The sequence below is a fragment of the Scardinius erythrophthalmus genome (assembly GCF_964197995.2).
Source record: "Scardinius erythrophthalmus genome assembly, chromosome: 4".
Taxonomy (NCBI): Eukaryota; Metazoa; Chordata; class Actinopteri; order Cypriniformes; family Leuciscidae; genus Scardinius; species Scardinius erythrophthalmus.
Genome location: NC_138224.1, coordinates 11896666 through 11920933, shown reverse-complemented (window position 1 = coordinate 11920933; position 24268 = coordinate 11896666). Strand labels below are relative to the sequence as shown.

Sequence of the window (24268 nt, the reverse complement as noted above, 5' to 3'; positions counted from 1 at the left end):
ACACACTTATTGTCATTGGATAGATAATATATATTTTTTTTTAATGAATTAGAACCGATTAGAACCAACGTTGGACCGTTACTTTTTTACTGTAAATTATAAGGTGACTTAATTTTAACGATAGAGCAACTTCTACCTTTGCTGATCACTTTTTTTTTTGCTTCCTTCTCTCTCTGTCTCTTTCTCTCTCCCTCTCTTACTTTCTCTTTCTAATTAATCCCCTGATTATCCCTCTAATTAAATCTGGCTACTTTCCTGTATCATTTTAAACAGCAAGATAAATGTCTTTTTAAGGAAAGGGGCCAGACTGTCTGTTGAGAGTGATGCAGATTACAGTTATCAGAGCTTACAGCTAATTATTGTGCTTGGCTTTTTGTCCACATTTGTCATCCTTTCTTCTAGGGCTAAGTGTTTTTATTGTAACTTTAGACAATGTCAGCGTCAGACGTGTGTGTGTGGTCAGAGGGACAGCTGTGTGTGTTAATGACAGAGGCCTCAGCTATAGTTCCTACTGCATTAAACGAATGACAGTGTGGTTCAGAGCTCAATGGAGTTACACAAATTGCTGGTCTTGGCACATTAAAGCCTTTTGTTGTCTAAGTACCATCCAAATGGAAGTTGTGTTCTTCTCTCTTGCAGTTTACTGTCATTTTACACCGGATCTGTCTTTTGTGCAAAACCCGTCGGAGGTGAGCACGTACGCCAGGGCTTTGTCCTACCCTGAACGCTCTGTCCGCAATTTAAGACAATTGTTGCTTCAATGGCTTCGTTTAAATCTGAAGAATTGATATTCGGTTTCCCTGTTTTCAGGGAAATTAAATAGATTTTTTGTCTCTGTGTGTTTTTTATTACAGCTATGTCACAAAGCAGGCTGGAGAACAGTGGCTTCTATACACTCTCATGCTTGCAGCATATTCATAATTCATGTAGGGCAAGTTGAAACTGCAGGTAGTGTAAGTGTTAATAATTTAAGTGTGTCTCACACCAGCCAAACAGCTCAAAGTCAAACTCTTTCACTGCAGATCAGCTCTGGGCATTCATAGGTGGGATAAGGCATCTGCCACCTCATCAGAACAGGTTTAATAAAGACGACCTTTAATTTCAATTACGAGCTGCCATTTAACGGCGGTCCCATATGCAACGTTCTCTGCCAATCCCCCGTTGTGAAATCCGGATCTTGAGAACGTTTCGTTGTGTTATTGCAGTGGCCTACTTAGACTGCAGCCCATTGTGTTTGAGTGAAAAGAAGTACTCAGGATGTCTGGATGCTTTTGGCAAACTTTCGGGGAATTTTAGTCATCGAGAACAAAGGCATTTCTCCTGAAATGCTGATTGTGATTAAAGGAGTTTCAAATGGACACACAAATGCCAGGTTGCAAGCACATACATATTATAGAATAACACATGCAACAAGTATGTGTAGCTATACTGTCTTTTGGAGTTAGGCTGACCAATGGAAGACGAGGAGTGTTCAGAAAACAGTTATTTCAGCAAATAGCACAAAAATCACCAACTTGACCTTTAAACACAATAAAAGATTAGAATATGTCCCTGTTTAGAGGAAAGAGCAATAAAAGGTGAGAGGGAAAGTCAGTGTTGTTAGTTCAGCATTTTTGTGTGTGTGTGTGTGTGTGTGTGTGTGTGTGTGTGTGTGTGTGTGTGTGTGTGTGTTTGTGTGTGTGTGTGTGTGTGTGTGTGTGTTTGTGTGTGTGTGTGTGTGTGTGGTTACTCTGATCTGTTTTCTATAGTGCGTTTAGTGATGTGGCTCTTGGTTTTGGTGCCTGTAGGCCTAATGATGTCGTCTGGACAGAATCAGCTCTGATATGTTTGTGTGACGGCCGGGAGTGCAGTATCAAGGCCTGAATGTAAATCCAGTTAGCACACAGAGTGGCTGGGTTCACAGCGCACATAATTGTATTTTCCGTCTGCGAAGCCCCTAGGGCATGGAAGGGCACAGCCTGTTTAACCATGACTATGACCAGCTACCAGACCTGAGCATCTGCTGCGGTTCTGGGGATGGATGCATGTCAGATTTCAACCAAATATCTCCAGGAATATAGAAAGAAGTGCAGCTGATGGGACTGAATAGTGTACTATCAGAAGGGTTATGGTTAGTCTAGTAATCAGCTTCATTTAAAGGTGATTTATTTAAAAATAAATCTATAAAATTAGATTTTACTTTATATTATAATTTAATATAAAGAAATGACCACAAGTAGACCATTCTTGACTTCCAGAACAGTATGAACACAAAGCGATCCAACATCGGATCAATTACTTTATGAACAATACATGACAGTAGAAGATTCTCACAATGATGTAAATATAAATGTGTTAGTGTCTGTCTGTATATGCAACATTAAAATGGATTGAGATGTGGTTTATTTATTTTTATTTTTTTATATTTGACACGTGAGGCATGTTAATGAGACATGGTAATTAAGTTGGCAGCAGCTCAGTGCTGCTGCTGTGTTTGTTACTATGAGAGAGGAGAACATTGCAACTCATATTACCAGCGTTCATCTTCCACTGACAAGCACTCTATACACGTATGCACTTTTCATGACCCCCTCTGATGCCCAAATCACAATGAAATTTCTCGTCAGCCAGGCTGTGTGTGTGTGTGTGTGTGTGTGTGTGTGTGTGTGTGTGTGTGTGTGTGTGTGTGTGTGTGTGTGTGTGTGTGTGTGTGTGTGTGTGTGTGTGTGTGTGTGTGTGTGTGTGTGTGTGTGTGTGTGTGTGTGTGCGCGTGCGTTACCAGTGAGATTCATTTAACATGGACATTGATGGATTCATTTCATAAATCAGTTATGATGAGATGTTGTCATCTGTCTTCTGCTTCACTGGTGGTTAAACATCCAAAAATGGGCAAATACAGAAAGAGAGGGATACTTGTGTCTTTACATGTGTGGTTGTGTTAGTGTGTCGGAGGGAAGATTTCATTTAAATATGAGTGTGTAGTTGTGTTGGTGTTAGCTGCAGTTTTTGTGTTTGACATGCTTGAAATTTTTATTCCTTTTTATTTTATTTTATGCTCTCGTGCAAAAATATAGCTTCTTTGTGATTGGCTGAAGCTCAGCTAATGTTTGATCAGCAGGTAATTGGCTGGGTAGAGCTTAGTGTGTTGTATGTCAGATATTGTTGTCACATGACAACAAATGTCACTTCTTCCCTGAAGCCTGTTGATTCTGTGACTCATTGGTTCTTGAAAACACAACATTATGCCGCTGATAAGGGCGACTGTCTCTCACACACTCGCACATGTTTGTTTTTGATCATAATGGAGAATTCCATTGTTTTGTATTATGAGATGACATTTTCCATCCCTAACTATAATCCTAACACTCACAGAAAACTTTCTACAATTGTATATTTTCATTAACACGGTTATTAAAAATTTCACCACTATTAAATATACATTGTCTTGTATGCTATTTCTCATATCTGGTGTCCAACGTAGCTGTTTTAGGTGAGTTCAAACGTTCGGTTTGATTGTTTAAACATACCTTAAACTTAAATGCTAATTAGATAGTCATCTCTCTTTATGCAAGAAATGGTGAGTCAGAGGAAGTTTGTTAATGCCAGCAGAGGAACCTTGAGCTACAGATGAGCCCAGTGGATTAGACTCCATAATAAACCACAGCTCCGCTCCTCCATGACTGAGGAACTCTGCCAGTCAGTCAGGTCTGTGGGATTTACAGATGGTTTTCATATAGGGAGAAAGAAATGGAAGAGGACTTTGTTTGATTAGATTAGTCGGGTAATTAAAGTAGGCTTGATGACCAGGTATTACAAAATAGGTGATGAGGAGTCTGCTTTTGATTTGACATTCAATCTATAGACCTTATGCGCCAGAGAAACGAGGGCGCCGCCATCTTTAGAATATTGTCTTTGAACTTCCGTTTTTGTGGTCGCTCTGTATATTTCTATGGCGCTGCTGTCCAGGAGTAATTCGCTTTTGAAGTGGATTTACTTAATGTAAAGTTAACGAAAGTTATCATGAGGATTGTAATGTTTAAAGCAGACGACTTAACAAATGTCAGTCGATCGGGAAGATTTTAAAACAAGCCGTTCATTAATAAACACGCAAAATCCCTGTGAAAATACAGACCGGAAGTCAAAAGACAACGAGCGCAGCGCTGAAAAGGGGCGAGGCTACATAAGGTCTATAGACAAGCAGAAAACAGTTAGGTGGAGTGTCACAAGTATTGTGTAGTGTTGTTTTTTGGCGGCTTGTTTTATTTTTAGTTTTAGTCTAGTCTTTGTGTCAAGTTGTCATTTTAATTTTTATTAGTTTTAGTCACATTCATACTCTTTTTAGTCTAGTCAAGGTTCAGTCGACCATAAATTCTTTGCATTTTAGTCTTATTTTAGTCAGAATTATCCATGACTATTTTCGTCTAGTTTTAGTCGACGAAAACTGATGACATTTAGTCTAGTTTTAGTCTCTTTTTAGTAATGCAGTTCTATTTAACCCAGTCAATATAGTGTACCACTATGGAAAAATAGCAAAAATAGCGAACAGAAAAGTAACACTCGTCTCATTCGTGGAGGTTGAAAAACAAGTTCTTTGTGACATCCAAGATTTATTGTATTAAAATTTAAATGCAAAAGAAAAGGTGTGAGAGTTGGCTGTTTTTGTCAATTTTAAGTTTTAATTTAAAATGTTTGCGATTTTAATATAACTGCATGGCTAAATATTTTACCACTTGCTTATAAATCTAGATAGAAGTAGTGCATTAAATAATATGTTGTTTAAATTGTGCTTAAAAGTGAATTACGTCTATTAAAGAGTGTATATGTGTACAAAGAGAATCGCAATGCTGACAAAACTTCGCAACGTTTTGCTTTGCAATCGCAATGCTGAGAGAGAGAGAGAGAGAGAGAGAGAGATTTTTTTCCTTACATTACTTTTATACTTTAAGTAGTTTTGAAATATTTATTTGTTATACTTTTACTTGAGTAAAAAGCTTGTGTTGATACTTCAACTTCTACAGAGGTCTTTTTAAACCCTAGTATCTATACTTCTACCTGAGTAATGAATGTGAATACTTTTGACACCTCTGCTCACCGCAGCTGCATCTTCTAAATAATGCTGCGAGTGGGGCTTGAGGAAGTGACGTCGCCTGCGTCTGCGCAGTGCGACCTGATGCAGCCCCTGAAGTGAGACACGGGAAACAGAAATACTGCAAAATGATAATAATGCGACTAAACAAGACGAAATAACGTCATTTCGTCTCATCTCGTTTTAGTCAACGAAAATGAAGAGACATTTTAGCATAGTTTTTATTTTGTAAACCACATTTAGTCTCGTTTTTATTCGTCAACAATATTGCATTATACATTTAATTATAGTTATCGTCACATGACCAGCATTTACGCTGCGTCTCGTCTTGTTTTCGTCACGTGATAAAGGTTCGTTGACGACGATATTTAGTCATAATTTTGTTGACGAAAGCAACACTAGTATTGTGAAAGCTCTTATAGTAGTGTTTACGCGCATACACACACAGACTCACTTTTAAAAGCATTTAGAGCGAGCCTACGTATGATGCCTTAAATTGCTGCCTCCGTACGCAGCTAGTTTTTGGCTGCATTAATCTGTTGGGCAGTGTCATTTGTCAGTTTGCCTCATTATCTGCTGGTCTCTATCCTCTTACAGAGCTCTCAGATAAATGACTAATAATCTAACGGATTTACGACATAATGAGATTCCTGAGTCGGCGCCACTCCTTTTCCAGCTCGAGAGGGCAGCGGGAAGTCCTCTTTCTGGACACATTTGTCTTCTTCCTCCTCCTGTTGTCTCTGTCTATCGCCATGGGGAGTGTGTTAAAGTGCGCTCTGTTGTGGGCCACTGAGACAAAATGCAGAATTCACAGTCATGTATTACTGTAGCTACGGCAGAGATCGCATATCCACTCTACACCAGTGGAGTGCGCTATTCATAGACTCACTCACTGCATCTAACAGAAAGTGCGTGGCATATTAAAGTATTTGATTTTGATTTTTTGATTAGGTTTTGAATTGATTTGATTCCGATTCATTTGGATATATTTATTATAGATATATAGTGTATTTTGTCTACATATTCTTGCAAATGCAGTACATTTTAAAGGGAACTTTACAAAACATTACAAAAACATTAACAAAATTAGCAACAGGGCCCAAACTACTGTATGTAGTTTAATTGCAATTTTTTTAACACATGAGTCTTTTTGCATGATTCATTAATAGGACTGGCTCAAATGAATCATTTGTTTGTAAATCGGTAAACAGTGTTTTTGATTCACTAAAAACTGTTAAATAAGAGTAGCCTAATTTATTATTAATAATAGTAATGATGATGATAACCATTGTTGAAATACAAAAATAATTGAATGTAGTTATTTTGGCTTTTGCACTTTTAGTGATATTGCAACACCTTCTCACACGCATGGAAAAATGTACCCTGTTTGTTGAAAAGTGATGGTGAGGGGTCCTGACCAAGCGTAAACTTGTGACTAGTTGGGAGTGAGAACCTGTTGGATTATGTAGTTGAGACGGAACAAAAAAATTATGGAAATAAGAGGGTGATCAAAAATGTTGCATGCTCACTTTTTTCTATGCTAAAATACTTTAACCAGTTGAAGTTGGGTGTTCGAAAACCTATTTGAAAGCATGCAATTCTGTTGACGATGCAAGGCAGGTTTTGCACAGGCAGACACTATTCTTCAGAATGTAAAAATCTCATATTATCAAGTATTATTATTAAAAGAGAGGTGTGTGGACAGATGGCTCTGCTTCTGCCCTAAAAATAGCCTGCTGTTCACAACATGTGATGATGGGGTTTATGCCTAGCTGACTGAAGTATGTATGAACACACACACACACACACATCCATATTCACACATGAGATTATAAATTTCATCTGTGGGTTGCTCTCTTATTAATTTCAGAGATTTATATCGGTCATGTGTGCCTGTTGCATACAGATCTGATGCTTTGTGAAAGCTCCTGCCTTCACAATCTGTGATTTCACATACAGAGAGCATGAGACAGACATTTCCACAGCGCAACAAGCTCTTTCATAAATAGGAAGGAAACCTGTCGTATCAGAGGGGAGAATTTCACGGTCGGCTCCTAAACCCTTATCATTTTCTAAAGGTAATGAGAGTCAATCTCCCTCTCTGCTCACTAAGGCCTAACCTGCAAGTCTCTCAGGCCCCCTATGCTAGGGCAGGCGCTCTATCACAATGCCTGATAATTTACCTCTTCATAGCTGTGAAATGGAGGAAGAAAATTCAGGTGTGCAGCCGGGGAGTGACGGGGGGCTTTGTGGCGGCACCGAGACCAGCTGACAGGCATCGTGTGTGCGTGACAAGAGAGAAATGACTTTTCTCCTGGATTTAGAACCACAGATGCAGCAGCGAGATCGAGCCATCTGGAGCACTCTTCCAAAGGATGCCCTCTTTCAGTCGCAACCTCCATGGTCTCTCTTTTTCACCCCCTGCTTTCTTCTTTTATGCTCTTTATCTTTCTCTAATAGCTGTAAATGTAACTATACCTTTAAAAGCCATTCAGAGGACTGCATTTTCTTTCTTTTGGAAAAGTCTCTGATATTTACTGTAAATCCCAGTCAGAATATTTTTGCAAAAGCCTCTGGGATGGAGAAATCAGAGGGCAACATTAGATACAGTTCTAATGGGCTTTTAGACTGCAGAGCCTATTGAGAGAGATTTCACATCATCTTGTTTTTTTAACGAAATGAGTCTAAAAAGTCCTGTTTAAAGCTAACACACCTTTTATTAATGTTTAATCTCTTTTTGTAACAGAACATAACGTGATGTAATTTCTAGGATGATTTTTAATAAATATTTTTCAGGATGAAAACGTTTACATTCAACTCATGCTTTTGTCTGCCAATTAAAGGAATAGTTCACCCTCAAATGAAAATTCTTTCATCAATTATTTACCCTAATGTTGTTCCAAACCTGTAAGACTCTCGTTCATATTCAAAACACAAATGAAGATGTTTTTAATGAAACCAAAAAGACCTTTGTTTCTACATTGAAAGTTTATTCCATCAAAAATTGTATGCATTCAAATTGTCATAGAGACACTGTAAATGTATTCAATATGAATGGAGTAGATTAATCCAAGTCTTCTGAAGAGACACGATGGCTTTATATAATGATCAGATTTAATATTTTGGCTTTTATTCACATACTTTAAACTAAAGTCTTATTTGGAACAATATGAGGTTGAGTAATTTATGACACAATTTTTTATTTAGGTGAACTATCCCTTTAATTCACAGGGGAGTTTTGTTGTTTAACAAACCCTTTCAAGATTGCCCATTTTGACTGTGTGCCCAATAGGATAAAAAAAAAAAAAAAGATTTTCCAAGCTCCCAGTCTCTGTGGCGAGGTGTAATTTTATTCATGTAATTTATTTCCATTGTGCCAAATACCCAAATTCTCATGAGTGGCCACGGCACTTTGCAGTGGTCAAAAGAGATTTTCAGTTGGAACATTCAATTACATCAGGTGCTTTCTGTAAAAAAAGCAGTAGATAATTCGGTCTGGAAATTTCTCCTGGGTAGTTTCTAAAAAACATTGACAAAATCGCCCTGTGAAGGCTGAAATGACCTCACATCACCTCTCAAAATGGTTACCACCCAAATAGGCATTATGACGGTCTTAATTTAGTATTTCTGTATCATAAATCATTTCACATAAATGTCGCTGAGATATCTGTAAGAATGTTCCAGAAAGAGAGATAGTTTGACGCAGCTACACTCTGATGGATAAGTGCTGACACCAGAACAAGAGCGACACACTTAAATATGAGCCATGATTCACTGCGACTGGTCATTCGGCTCTTACAAATGTTATAGTCAAATCTGAAAACGCAGTCTCACTCTCAAGCCTGATTGAAATGGGGGCAAAAGGCCCATTTCTTTAAAAAATAAAAACACCACTGTGGTGAGGCCAGTAATGTCATCTGTCATTCACCCAGCTTGACCGCTCTGGACCTATCAGCTGTCATCTAAGCTGTGATTGACAGTAGTCATCCACCAGTGACAAGTTATCAATCAAAGCAAAAGAAAGCTGAGGGCTCCGGGCCGTAGCCATGGAGACAGGGATGGCAGAGGGTCCTCGCCTTCACTGCTCTTACGTACTATGTGTATTTCAGTGCAGATCTCTCCCTCGGTTCGACTCAGTTCGGTATGTTTCCCATCGGTGCCACAGCGCCTCTCCAGTTCTCAAGTGTTAATTGGCTGTAAATGGTTAGATGCTTTAGCTGGAGTTGACATCCCAGGATGAGCTCTCTTGGCACATCCTTTTCCTGCTGTGTGACAAAACGCCATGTTTATCGAATGGTTGCATGTGTCTTCTAATTATTTTGGGGGTTTTCTTTTCAGTCTTTCTGCTTACAGTTTGTATTAAAGTTTAAGCTGTTATCAGTTTTATGATGAAAAAAAAAAATATATATATATATATATTTTTTTAAAGCTCAGCAGAATATATTTTCCTAATGAACATGAAGTAAAACCCTGGGCAAAGTTATTCAATTCATACATTTCAGTGAGTGACCAGAAGGTGTTCGTTTTCAATGAGATTTGACAGTATGAACCTTTGCAGATGAGACAGTTGAGTTGAGTCCACCTTTAATGTTGTAGTCAGTGTGAACAACTTACGAGAGCCATGAATGAATCAAAGTCTCACTCCACACCTAACCTAACCTCTCTTTGTCTGTCTCCAGCTGACCCATGTCCCAGTGGAGGCCTGCGAGCAGTATTCGTCCTGCAACGAGTGTCTGGGTTCTGGAGATCCTCACTGTGGCTGGTGTGTCCTCCATAGCATGTGAGTACAACCCTCCTGCCAAACACTCTGTCCTGCACACCTAAATGCAGACAAACTCCCTGGGGATTATAGAAATGGAGAATGTGTACTAGATGTTGGTTAAAGTAATTAAATAGGACAAGATTTAAGGTTTTGATACTTTTTTGATAATAGTTTATTTACTTTAAATAAACATGTTCTCATTTAGAGTAATTCAAGTAATTTGCTTTCAAGTAATTGTGTGGCATTAGAGTTTGGAAACAGCTTTCTTTACCACCAATCACACATTTCCCACTAATGGATCTCAGACACGTGCACACACATGGATACACATAATCACACATACTCATAGATAGCCCAACTTTCCATCCACTGTGAACAACGTGAGGGTGATGGATGCTTCAGGCTCTCAAGGGATGACCACATTTCCCACTCCACTGTAAATTGAAAATTGGATTCTTTTGAGGACCCCAGAGGAGTGTGTTTGCGCGGGTAGTCTGTGTGTGGCATGGCTATCTCAGTCTTTCACTCAGCTCTATATTCAACAATGTCTAGTTCTTAAAACATCACATCGCCCGTGCCACTAAGGAGCGACAGGGCCAGAGAAGGTCTGGCGGACATTTGCAGTGTTTCAGACCAAGAGCAACGTTACCCTCTTAAGTGCAGAGAGTGAGGGGAAGTAAAGAGCTATGTAGAGATCCTGGGCCCATCGCTCTCTATCTCTCTCAGGGCTTTTGAGTGCACTAGACTCGACAGGGGCCATGGGCATGGCGTTTGCCACATGGCTGCCCAAGGTCGCGCATGCTTAAAATCTCACACTCATCTGTCTCTCACCTTCTCGCTCTCATTCTCTCTTGCTTCCTCTTGCTTTTGTAAAAGTGAGAGCTGCTTTAGCGCAGGTCAGTGAGAACGGTGGTCAAATGGCCTGTGCATATATCCTTTCCCCCTGAGATGTTTGATAGTTTCAGTCTTGAGCTTTGCTGCTGAACACCAGCTCTCAAGCACTTCCTGATCCAGCTGATGTTCATAGAATGAACACAGGTGAATTGAGCCACTTTGTAATTTTTGTTGTGAACATGTTAGCGCTTTATTTATTATTATTATTATTTTTTTTTTTTTAGCAGTTTGTTTAAATTATTTTATTGTTTTATATAAATAATTTTATTGTATTTATCCATTTAGCATTTTCTAGCTGTTTGCATTTTTAGCAATTTGTTCATTTTATTTAAATCACATAATTATTATTTTTTATTAGCCATTTATTTATATAGCCATTAAGTCATTTTAGCCGTTTAGCTATTTGTTTAGCAATAAGTTTTTGATCATTATTTTTTAAATGCATCATTTATGCGTTTTATATACATTTATATAAGACTGGTAACCAACAGGTGCAATGAATGTAGGTATGTGGTGTTGAAGGAAATGGAGTATATTGTATATTTTTTTTCATTTATTTATTCTTGTTGAATTATGTTTTTTTTACAGACATCATGGAGCAATTTGTATGTCCATTGCAGTGTTCAAAGAACACTTTGGCAATGGCTTAAGAAGAGTTTCAGATCACGTCCTGTATTCATACCATAGCTACAGGCTGATCAACCGGCTATGATTGTCCATGAAGGAAAGAGGTCATTTGTGACTGAAAACTGTGCAGTGAGAGAGAGCTGGCTCTTTCTCTCCTTCACTCTGTCATTTCTCTCTGTCCTCTGGCAGCAGAAACAGTGTCAAGTGTACACGAGACACAATGCTAATAAAAACAGCAGCAGTTTGTTGTTTAGCCTCAGGTGATAGAAGGGCCAGCTCTCGCAGGAGGTCTTTACGTTGGTTGGCAACACAACATGTATTGCTGCATCTGCAGAGGCAAGCCCTCGGTTCCATTCAGGGCTGTGTCACTACTTATTTTGGACTTCTTTGTCTTTCACTGCATTTTTCACGTTATGCATCACTATCCCATTCACCTCTTCTGTGTTTTTCGTTACTTTCTTATAGCACTCTGTCCTCTCTCTCTTTCTCCTCTTTTCTCATGGCCTTATGCCCAGAGAAAGTGAACAGCACCGCTCTCTGATAGAGTCAGGCAATCCGACCTGGCCTCCCCGGGTCCCCGGCTGATTGATTGCCCTGGAGTTTACCTTTCCCATCCTCTCCTCCCCTGCATACTTAACCAGGGTCCCTGTAACATGAGTCCTGCCAAGTGAAGGCTCTCTCATGCCAGGCTTGACTCTTGTCAGCACTCCCTGTATTTGTCTCCTGTAATCTACCTGTTTTTCATTGGTAAAGATGGTTAAAGCAGCATATCTTAACACTGATATGCCACAAAGAGATTCTCTGTCATAGTGACTGTATTGTGGTCTTTTTAATGAGAGATGAAAGTCTTTGTAAACTGATCAATAGAAAAGTGCAGAGATCAGATGGACTGCACTGTCACCCTGTTCATTTTAGTTTGAGAGCATGCACACACATTACAGATGGACGGCAATCCAGGTCTGTCTGCCTATCTGTCTATCTATCTCTGTCTGAAATTACTCAGACTTAAACTAAAATGAAAAAAAAAAAAAAAGCTAAAAAAAATAGCTAATTCAACCTATTAATAAATACAACAATAGTGGCATTTTAATAATGCTAAAGTAACACTGGTTCTTCCTTTCGATAAATTAAGAACTTTTGTGAGTTGTGAGCTGTTTAAAGTTCATGCCCGGAAACTGGAAAATAAGTGAAAAACGTCTCTAATTGCCATTAATGTTTTTCAAGATGTTAGAAAGGACATAAAAGCAGCTGTCACCTTAATGATATTTCTACCCGAACTGAGCTTTATTATTTACTTTTGTCTGCGTAACTAAAAGTACAAGGCATATCAGGGAAGGCACAGCAAAAATTATTATTTAAATGTTTTCATTAAGAATTATAATTAATATTAATAATTGGCTAATTTAGCTCATCTTAGTAGACTGTAACTGTCTCTGCTAATTCATACAATTACTCTTCCTCTATGGAGAAAATCCCAGTTACCATAGTTACCCATGGATTTCAAGAAAGCAAAATGTAGAGTAATATCTGGCTATTTATGGGAAGAAAAACACTCTTAAAAGTTTTTGTGTGGCTTTGCCACGTCAGATGAAGCAAAAGAAGAAGAAAAACTACAATCTAACATAAATAGTCGTCAAGCACCAAATTCAAGTAAGTTTGCTTAGAAACAGGAGATTGGAGGTATCATACATGTCTGTAGCAAAACCACTGGGGCATCAGTTTAACACTAGGGTTAGAGGTTTGTTCAAATCCCACAAGGAAGTCGTTAGCTCTCTTTCCTGTCTATGAATCTCTCATGACTGTTCTAACACATCATATTGTATAAAATAGTCTAATGGCACAAAGCAGCGGAGGGCTGTTTTGTGTTAAGTGAGGTCAGTATGTTGGCCAGCAGAGCATAAATATAGTAATCTAGACTGCTGGAGAGCTGAACTCTGTGATGAGACGGATCACTCCTGTCCTCCAGAGAGATGCAAAAGTCAACAGAGTTCCACACAATCACCAGAGAGAGAAGGAAAACAACACTCTGAAGGGATGGATGGATGGCTGGGCTTATTTGTTCGACCCACACTACTATTGATCATGGAGAAAATGGAGCAGAGGGGTTAAGGGTCAGGGGGGTCCATTTGATAGGGTATGTGTGTGTGTAAACCACTTGGGGAGATTGTGTGACACTAAATTAACAATGCATTAACTCAATTTCAGGATTCTTGGCTCTGACCTTCAGTTTGTAGACTGAATCACCATGCAACCCCTCAGACCTTTGAGTTTATTTTTTCTACAGACCTTTTACTGGTCTTAGTGAACAGTGTAAACTATTTCTTGAAAGTTTAAACACAAGGGTTGCAACGAATTGACTCACAAGCCTTTGCTGAAGCCTCATTGCATCTGTCATTTAAATGTGAGAGGTGTAAGCCTGCAAACCTGAGGCAACAACAACACCTTTAAAATATATTTTACAGCTTTGAGACCTGTCTGATTGAATAGCATGAGAGAACAGAAAGATATCTGTGAGTTGCTGCTTAGTTTAAGAGCCTCTCTGCAAGTTGTTGTTCCCAATCAACCTTCAGATAACCTCCTCTCTCGCTGTCAACACAGGAGCAAAGCCGCCTGCTCCAGACTCCTGTTTACCCAAAAGATCTCCAGAGAAGTCTGTTAGTCTTGGAAAACAGGACCAGAGAGGCAAAAATCAATAACTCTGGGAGAGGGGGGAGGGTGCTCCTGAAGTTTAAATGTTCAGATGTGTAATTTATGAAGCGGCTTGTTTACTTGTTAAGCTTTCATTTTTATCCATCTGATCCCTCTCTGCCCCTTTGACTTGAAAAGGATGATTTGTTCATGTTTAAGAAGTGGGTTTTTTATGTGAGAAAAGACAATTAAAATGTGCGGAGATACATATATCTCCCAGACCCAAACTAAATTTGTGCATTTTTACACTATTTATTGATTTTGTGTAACTATAAATTAATTAGTGAAAAAAAGTAAAAAATAAACATTCAGTTTATTTAAAAAGAAAAAGTGCCGTTATAATCAGCATAGTATTTTGTGAATAAAGGACATTTACATTCTGTCTATCTAAAGCCTATAGTATTCATTTAATTGTATAATCCCAGATTGAGTGGAAAATGTGTTCACCACAATTTAACAACATTACATCCATCCTCGACGATCACACTAGTTCCCGAGGGCTGCAATGAATAACTCCCCTGACTGCTTTACAAATGTCGTGGAAACATTGCCAGAATGTTTCGCAGACAATCATTTTGCACAGGGTGTAAATGAGCAGCGACTGTGATGGTTTGGAATGACGTGGCGACGGATAGGCTGTAAATCATAATTAAGACAGAGAAAATAAGGCTGTCATATTTCTGTCTCTCTTTCCGAAGAAGTCTGACAGGCAGAGATTGCAGCTGATTGACAAAGATGCAAATTTACACTCCATTATAATATCTTTATGTATCTTTATTAGGATGGGTATGAAATGGATATTATTTGGAGGCAAATGAAGAATATCAATATGTCTATCTTTGACAGCCTGTTACTGTGGCTTTATGAGAGACGAGATAATTATTTAAAACTGTAATGATCATGTGTCCTTCCGAGACAAACTTTACAGATTGCATCCACAGGTAACTAGTGTGTTTTTTTTGTTTTTTTTTTTGTTTGTTTTTGTGTTTTTTGTGTTTTTTTTTTTTTAGCTGAAGCTTAGGGTTCTATCAGTTTTGGCATGTAATTGGTCAGCGTTGATTCTCCCTGACATCTGAACTCGTATATAGCCAGGGACCGTTGTGAAATGCTTTACCTTCTCGTCCAGAACTTGTGTTTGTGTGGCTGCACTGGGAGAAGTTTTAAAGCAGTTCTCTTTGATCCGCTGTACTGTGTGTGTGTGTGTGTGTGTGTGTGTGTGTGTGTGTGTGTGTGTGTGTGTGTGTGTGTGTGTGTGTGTGTGTGTTTAATGCTAAGGCTTTGTTTATGCCACTAGAAGAGCCTCTCCCCAGCGCCAGCAGGACCTTCCCCAGCTTTCTGTTCTAATGTGAGATGAGAGAAGCAGCTATCATTGTCTTTCCAAGGACAGTGTTATTGTCTGTGCAGAAGTCTGTCACAGGAAAGGATGGCGTGGTGAAATTCTTTAACTTTGTCGTGATGCTGAAACTCTTTAATGATGTCTTGCTGAAAGATGTCATAGTTCATCTTTGAGCTTATTTTTTATCGTTGTTTTAACCCTTGTATTATGTTGTAAATTTGTGCAATTCTCTGTATAATTATGTTAGAGTATGGCACTAACAACGGCAAGATCATGGGTTTAATTCCCAGCAAAATTGACATGCATGAGCTAATAAATATTTACGCATCCAAGGCAGCATACATTGCTTCAAAGAAAAGCTTCTGCTAAATGCATAAAATGTAAATACCTTCAGAGGGTAGCTGAAAAACTGACTGATTTATTATTAGTATTATTATGAGACATATATATGATAAATATATGAATCTATTATGAAACTTGTGGGTCAAAATGAGATCACAATTGTAATAGAAATTCCATACCCACATTCCACATTACCTCAGAATGTTGAAAATTTGCCTCTGCCTACCTACGGAGTTCATATCCAGTCCTTTTCCTGCACACCTGTCTGCAATTATCAAGTGCTCCTGAAGATCTTAATTACTGTAGCTGGTTCAGTTGTGTTTGATCAGGGATGGAGCTGAACTTTGCAGGAAGGCAGATCTCCAGGAACAGGATTGGGCACCCCTGTTCTACTGTTGGTTAACCAGTATTTCTGTCTCAAAATGTTTTGTGGGTCTAATTGACCTGAAACACAAGAGATTATTTATTTTTCTCATACTAACAGCACTTTTGCATGTGGTATTTCTAAAGTGATGTAGACAGCACATCCAGTGGTACTATCAGCAGGTGCAATGTAACCTTGGCGTGTATTGAAAGAATTGTAAGCGTCAAGTCAGTCCTGGGTTGTTTTGGACCCAAAACACGCACAGCCCCCTCTGTGCCCAGTGAAGAATGGTGTCTCCCCAGGGGAGCAGGACCGGCTCTATCGCCCCTGGCGTTGAGTTTCTGAAGAGCCTGGGAGGAGTTTGCGGCTGGCTGAGGGAAAGGAACATGCTCCAAAAGTGACGGAAGCATCAGGACAGAACTACAGACACCCTCACTGCTGTCATGAGATCTCTCGGAAAGCAGGCAGTCCTACACGACTCAACCTATCCCTCACTGTCACCTTGCTGTCACCAGAGAAAGAGCAGGAGACAGAGAGAGAGAGAATGCAAAGGGGAGAGGGTGTAGAAGACAGCAAGAGGGGTGGCCTGTCCTGGTGTGACAGAGCGTGAACTTGACATGGAGACAGACACACCTGAGAGAGAAAGTGAGAGAGTGCACAGGCAGTGATTGAAAAGACAGGAAATAGGAAAGTTAAATCAAAAATGAAAATTCTGTCATTATGTATCAAACGTCGTCATAAAAAAACTGCATTATTGACCTTCCATGAAAACAAAAAGTGGATTTGAAATGAAAAAACAACAACTTTATTTTAAGGTGTCCTTGTTACAGTGTAATTATACATTTATTTACTGAGTAATAGTGATTAACAACATATACTTACTAGGGTTAGGATTAGGGTTTGATTTAGGGTTAGTTGCATGTAATATGCATAATTTACTGTCGTTAATACAGTAAGTTCATGTGATGTGTAATAAAGACACTAAAATAAAGTGTTACCTTTTTATATCCATTTATTTAAATCAAACGTTCTAACCAAATCATTAAAATAAGTTGAGCACATTTTAGTATGCTAACCTGCTACTCATTGGAAAAACTAACTTGTTGGGAAAAACTGGATTATTTTAAATAACATCTAAGCTACTGAAAATGTGTTAAGTTAGTAGCATTGCTACTTTTAGCTAGTTACTTCCAAAAACTGGCCGATCATGCTGGGCCTCAGTACACCTCAAATTAAGAAGTTAAAACTCCTTTAAAAAGTTACTGTCACAGTGTGATATAGCAACTAAAAAACTGCTGTAAAATGTGCTTCTAAATTTATTTTCTTTTCATGAATGTCCATGTGTTTGAATGGTCTATAATGGTGATTTATGGAAAGAACATTGTGTTCACTGCGGCCGGTGTACAGTTTGGAACCAGCACAGTATAGGATACAAAAAGACAGACAGTCCTGTGTTTGTCGTAGCCTAATTTTACACAGGTTTCATATGTCATGCGTGTTTCACGGTTACACAGACTCTTTTTCAAATAGTTCCAGAAATGTGCCAGTTCACAAACTCTTTTTGAAACTGCCATTCACCTTGCATTGGCACAGAAGCAAAAAAAAATCATAAATGTTCGACCAGATGAGATTGTTCTCTCTAATTAGAGTGGCACATTGATTTTTCCTCTGGGCACACGGGGACCTGTTGGGTCATTCTCTCAGGTGGCTGAAAAACCGCTTGTTTGCCCTTTGTGATAGAGGACAGATGCTCTATCTATAGCACACACACTCTCAAGTTACTCTCCTTTCTTAGGTGGAGTCTTATTGAGTGTGACCTCTTTAAAATGCTTTGTATAACTTTGAAGACAAAGAGTCTAATTGTCCTCACATCCACTCTGCCTTTGTCTTTTCGTCCATTCTTTGAGGTCTTCCGTGTTCTCGCATGTGTATTTCTTTCTGCTGAAAACTCAGTTGACCCCTGTAGCTAAAAGGAAAAATATCTGTCTGCTCGATCTAAACGTTTAAAGATAAAAAAAAGAGTTGTAAACGTTCCTCTGAGCTATATCATGACAGCCGGGTGTTAATATGTGCAATGTTTGATCAGATCTGTAGGGGATGTGGTGTTGGAGGAGACAGATAATCTGTTTAATATTAGCAGGGTAAGATGGGTCCCCTGGCCCAGGAGGAACAGGGACAGCAGGGAGATGAGATGAAGGAGGCGGTCTGAGGTGTTTTTGACAGCTCCCGAAATTGCATGCGAGTTTTGAGGCGAGCGCTGCTGCGTCACGGACAACTTGATGCTTTTATGGCATTGAGTTGAATTGTGGGTATTTGTGTGGGTGTGTGTGACTTTGATAGGTAATGTGTCTCTCCAGCTGCACCGTAGTCTGGAGTCGGATGGGTTCTTGTCAAATGAAAGTGTTTTGAAATGAAACTCAGATTCTGAGGTCATGCTAGTTTTAGGCAGATTTGGTGTTGTGGTCAGTAAGATTAGGCAAAAGTACTTTATCTACTTCAATCCTTCCCTATACTTCCAAACACAGAATAGTCCACCCAAAAATTAACATTTTCAGTTATCATTTATTTACAACATTTTCAGTTCCCATTAACTTCGGTTATATTTTTTGACCACACATTGGATGACCACACATATCAGAAATAATGACTTGTGTAGTATTATAATTTGTATAACCATCAATAATATCAAATCAAATCATATCATATAAATCTTACAACATACATATGGCTTGTTGAATTGGCTCTTACGTCTGTTTTGAGTCTTTTGTTTTAAACTGAGTTATTACATAATGTGAATTATGTAATCATTTTTGCACTGCATGAATCTTTTGGTTTGCATCCATCAAGTTCCACATAAAAAAAAAATCATGAGGTAAAGTACCTTTAATTTGTAAAATATTGAATTCACTGTGTTACCAAAATGATCATTAAAATGATCAGTTTTAATATACAGTAAAAAAAAAAAATAATAATTGTATTGCGATACATACCACCCATCCCGGTATGATGTTGAATTATATTTTTTTAGAAATGGTGCAAAGTGACTGCTGCAGCCTGGATGTTTTTGTGCAAGCGTGTGTTTGTGTGTCTCAGTATGCCTCGTGTGTTTGGGTCGTTCCCGGGGTGCTCCACACTAATTTTCCACTCAGCTGAGGTTTGTGGCCCAGTGGGGGGCAGTGGCCCCAAGGTCTCTGCTGGGAATAATCGGGTCAGAGCCACTGGGCTGCGTAATGACTCTGCACGAGTCTCTTCCTCTGTCTTCTCCCCTCCTTCCTTCTCTCTGCTTCATGCCTCCCTCTTTCCTTCCATCCCTCTTCTTTGCTCTCTCCATAACGATGGTGACCGACTTGCTCTTCTCTCACAGGGGGCTCTGAGGGTCTGGCTCACAGCGCTGACTCTAAATTTAAACCTGCCATTTGTCAGTGTGGCTGCTCCTTCTTTTGTCAATGCTCTCCCTTGCTCCCTTTCTTTCTGGGTATCACACTGCATTTTAAAAGTATCTCATTTTCTACTGTACTTTATATGTGCAACTTGGATGGGGTTTCAATTTACGTTTCTCATTCCTCATCCGTTTGGTTGCTCTTAACCATTGGGAAACCGTCCCAATGGGAGGCTTGATAACCAACCGTTATGATGAATGTGTATTTAAGATCATATTCAAATATGCATTGAATTCCTCCATAAATAATGTTAATATGTTACTGTACTATGGTATGTAGAGCATGTCCTGGCTAGAGTTCAAACATCTGTCTTCTTTCAACTGAACTCAGTTGCAATAAAGTACTGTGAATTTGATTTTATGCATAATGGAAATTCAATGAGACATTTGGAGCAGAATTGGCAACTAACTAGGTAGGATCATGATTATGATGTTTATACTGTTATTTATAATGATTATTCCTAAGATATCTACAGTAATTTTGGGTGAAAATTCAAGGGTAGCATTCCCAGAATGCACTGCAATGTTCAGTAATAAACTAAATATGAGGTGTTGGACGCGATGTATACATTCACAATTTAAAATGGAAGGTCAAATCGAGCACATTGCATCATGGGATACAGTGTTCTATGCAATTTCTTTTTGTGATGCTAATAAGTGCGATGACATGATGTGAAGAGTTAGCTGACGGCCGCTGCGCTAATAGTGGTCAGTGTTCGTCTAAACCAGTGACCGTGACGCTGAAGTGTGTGAGAACAAATGAATAACATCAGTGTGAACCACAAACATTTATTTATTTGGATTAAATATTTTAATCATTCTGTGTCATTTTTCAATGTCAATCTTTTCATTATTTACATGTTTATGCCCAAAATCCTATAATATTCAAAGTAGTTGACTGTCGTTCTCCTCTACCCTGTGTACATTATTGATTAAATAGCCTAACGTTAACCTATTTAACATCTTTACAGGCACCTCGCGAGCATTCATTCATTCAACTATTTTAAAAGACTGGAATAAACACCAGCACACACAAGCAATCTTTTTTATAATCAATTTAATTAAAAAATGTACAGTGAGGAAAATAAGTATTTGAACACCCTGCTATTTTGCAAGTTCTCCCACTTAGAAATCATGGAGGGGTCTGAAATTGTCATCGTAGGTGCATGTCCACTGTGAGAGACATATTCTGAAAAAAAAATCCAGAAATCACAATGTAAGATTTTTTAACTATTTATTTGTATGATACAGCTGCAAATAAGTATTTAAACACCTGAGAAAATCAATGTTAATATTTGGTACAGTAGCCTTTGTTTGCAATTACAGAGGTCAAACGTTTCCTGTAGTTTTTCACCAGGTTTGCACACACTGCAGGAGGGATTTTGGCCCACTCCTCCACACAGATCTTCTCTAGATCAGTCAGGTTTATGGGCTGTCGCTGAGAAACACGGAGTTTGAGCTCCCTCCAAAGATTCTCTATTGGGTTTAGGTCTGGAGACTGGCTAGGCCACGCCAGAACCTTGATATGCTTCTTACAGAGCCACTCCTTGGTTATCCTGGCTGTGGGCTTCGGGTCATTGTCATGTTGGAAGACCCAGCCTCGACCCATCTTCAATGCTCTAACTGAGGGAAGGAGGTTGTTCCCCAAAATCTCACAATACATGGCCCCGGTCATCCTCTCCTTAATACAGTGCAGTCGCCCTGTCCCATGTGCAGAAAAACACCCCCAAAGCATGATGCTACCACCCCCATGCTTCACAGTAGGGATGGTGTTCTTGGGATGGTACTCATCATTCTTCTTCCTCCAAACACGTTTAGTGGAATTATGACCAAAAAGTTCTATTTTGGTCTCATCTGACCACATGACTTTCTCCCATGACTCCTCTGGATCATCCAAATGGTCATTGGCAAACTTAAGACGGCCTTGACGTGCTGGTTTAAGCAGGGGAACCTTCCGTGCCATGCATGATTTCAAACCATGACTTCTTAGTGTACTACCAAGAGTAACCTTGGAAACGGTGGTCCCAGCTCTTTTCAGGTCATTGACCAGCTCCTCCCGTGTAGTTCTGGGCTGATTTCTCACCTTTCTTAGGATCATTGAGACCCCACGAGGTGAGATCTTGCATGGAGCCCCAGTCCGAGGGAGACTGACAGTCATGTTTAGCTTCTTCCATTTTCTAATGATTGCTCCAACAGTGGACCTTTTTTCACCAAGCTGCTTGGCAATTTCCCCGTAGCCCTTTCCAGCCTTGTGGAGGTGTACAATTTTGTCTCTAGTGTCTTTGGACAGCTCTTTGGTCTTGGCCATGTTAGTAGTTGGATTCTTACTGATTGTATGGGGTGGACAGGTGTCTTTATGCAGCTAACGACCTTAAACAGGTGCATCTAATTTAGGATAATAAATGGAGTGGAGGTGGACATTTTAAAGGCAGACTAACAGGTCTTTGAGGGTCAGAATTCTAGCTGATAGACAGGTGTTCAAATACTTATTTGCAGCTGTATCATACAAATAAATAGTAAAAAAAATCATATATTGTGATTTCTGGATTTTTTTTTTTAGATTATGTCTCTCACAGTGGACATGCACCTACGATGACAATTTCAGACCCCTCCATGATTTCCAAGTGGGAGAACTTGCAAAATAGCAGGGTGTTCAAATTCTTATTTTCCTCACTGTAAACCCAACAGGTATGAAATGTCAGAAAGAAAAAAAAAAAAAACTGTTAATGGGAAGACGAGCATAGGACTGCTACAGCTTAGTGGATAAATATATTTAGCCTATTTATTATTCAGATTGCACAGTTGGAAAGAAAATATATTTATAGGAACATTTCAGCAGGCTCAAGAAAATTAATACAGTGACCATTATTCATTATTTTAATCAATTCGCAGCCATAAAACGTGATAATCTGCATTTTCATGTATGTATTGTGCACTAAACGCTCTAACCGGATTTTTTTTTTTATAGAATTACTATAGAATATTGAATAGGTTGTGCAATAGTATTCCGTCAAAATGGCTGACACGCGACTAGGGGTCACGTGACTGGGAGATCCCTATACAAGTAAACTCTCCAGTATTTTCCCTTATTGGAGTTCTCTTTGCTTCACACAGCTGGCCAGAACTTTGGAGTACACACACTTTAACTCCAAAGTCAGTCACATGAGAAATGTACTTCCTCATGTTTATTACAAATTAGTCTTGGCAAAACAAGGTTTTCCAATGTGGGCCTAAACTCATTCTTACTGTAAATTAACAGTTTTAGTTGCAGAGCAAGTAAAACTCTGTTGAATAAAACTCCTTGAGGGATTTATTATTTTAGCAGAGCTTATTAATTTAGCTGCTTCTGGCTGACTCTGTTAGCTGCTTTCTTCTAAAGACATCTGTAGTAGTCTTTCTCTCTATCTGTCTGTGGGTTTGATGTGAGGGATGACGTTGCAAGCTCGCTACAAGTCTTTCCCCTCGATCAAAATGCAAAGATAGCAATTTAATGCACTAATGGCATGTTTTTATTCATTTATTGATGTGCGTATTTTTGTTTGTTTATTTCCTCTTCTGCTGGCATGAGTGATGTAATGGTATTTAGGGCAGTGTGTCAGAGAGCAGAGTGAACGGAGGGTCACAAGGGGAATAGGAAGAGAGAGGGCAGGCGAGATGCCAGGAGGCCGTCTTTAGTGGTTTGCGTGCCCACTTCTGCGCTCCCGTCTGTCTGATCGCTTTGATGCGATTTCATTTCCTGTTCATTATTCATCAAAGTACCACATTTCGCCATGTTTGGGCAGCATTTACATAACGAGGGAAACAAATTACTCCTTAGTCTTCTAATCGAGCAGTTTACTTTACTAATGATAAGGTATTAAAACAAACCCGCCGTGTGTTGACAGATGTGCACAGGATCACTTATCAAGGAGATCACCAATTTATTAGATGCAATAAAACATAACCTATTGTATTATATAGGCCTAATATACTTTTATATTATAAAAGTAAATTATATAATACACTATATTAATAATATATTATGAATTTATATATATATATATATATATATATATATATATATATATATATATATATAAATCGTATATATATATATATATATATATATATATATATATATATATATATATATATATATATATATATATATATATATATATATATATATATATATATATTATTATTATTATTATTATTCTTTTTTTTCAAAGTAACACTTTGATCACTATAAAGGAAATGGGAAATTGAAAGTAAGTAGTTTCAATGTTTAGCCAGTGATTTTTTTTCATTTATTAAAGAAATGAAATGCACAAACACACTGCTAGCCATACCACTCTCACTTGTCTCCAGGCCTGTATCACATAAGCTCATAAATGAAGGCTCATAAATGTTTTTACAGTGCTTTCAGGCCATAGCAGGCATCTCGTTTATAACCCTTTTAAATAAGAAATATTCCCGTTTTTACAAGCAGTGCTGACTTGTTTCAGCCACAACATGTTAAAGTCCCTGTAATCTCGAAATTATGTACAGGCAACCCTCATACGCCCCCTATTGGCGAGAAAGATTATGCCTGCGTTTAAACAGGCTTCACTGCCTACGTACTTTCCTGAAGTCTTGTGTAATGGTTGCGGACCAAGAGAGGCTTGAGAGACTTGTTAGGTGTCACTGTACGTGATGTTTTATCAAAAGCCTTTGACCGGTGCGTATAACTGCAGGATGCACAGCCTCCCCAAATCATCCAAAGACGCACA

The 24268-nt window shown here is 38.8% G+C and overlaps 1 protein-coding gene across 1 annotated transcript in view; it reads left to right on the top strand.

The window, feature by feature from the left end:
• plxna4 (plexin A4) overlaps positions 1–24268 on the top strand; it is a 205986-nt gene that overhangs the window by 121321 nt on the left and 60397 nt on the right. The window contains exon 5 of the mRNA XM_081363538.1: positions 9745–9845. Coding sequence (XP_081219664.1) covers positions 9745–9845 — 101 coding nt within the window. The remainder of the gene's footprint in view (positions 1–9744; positions 9846–24268) is intronic.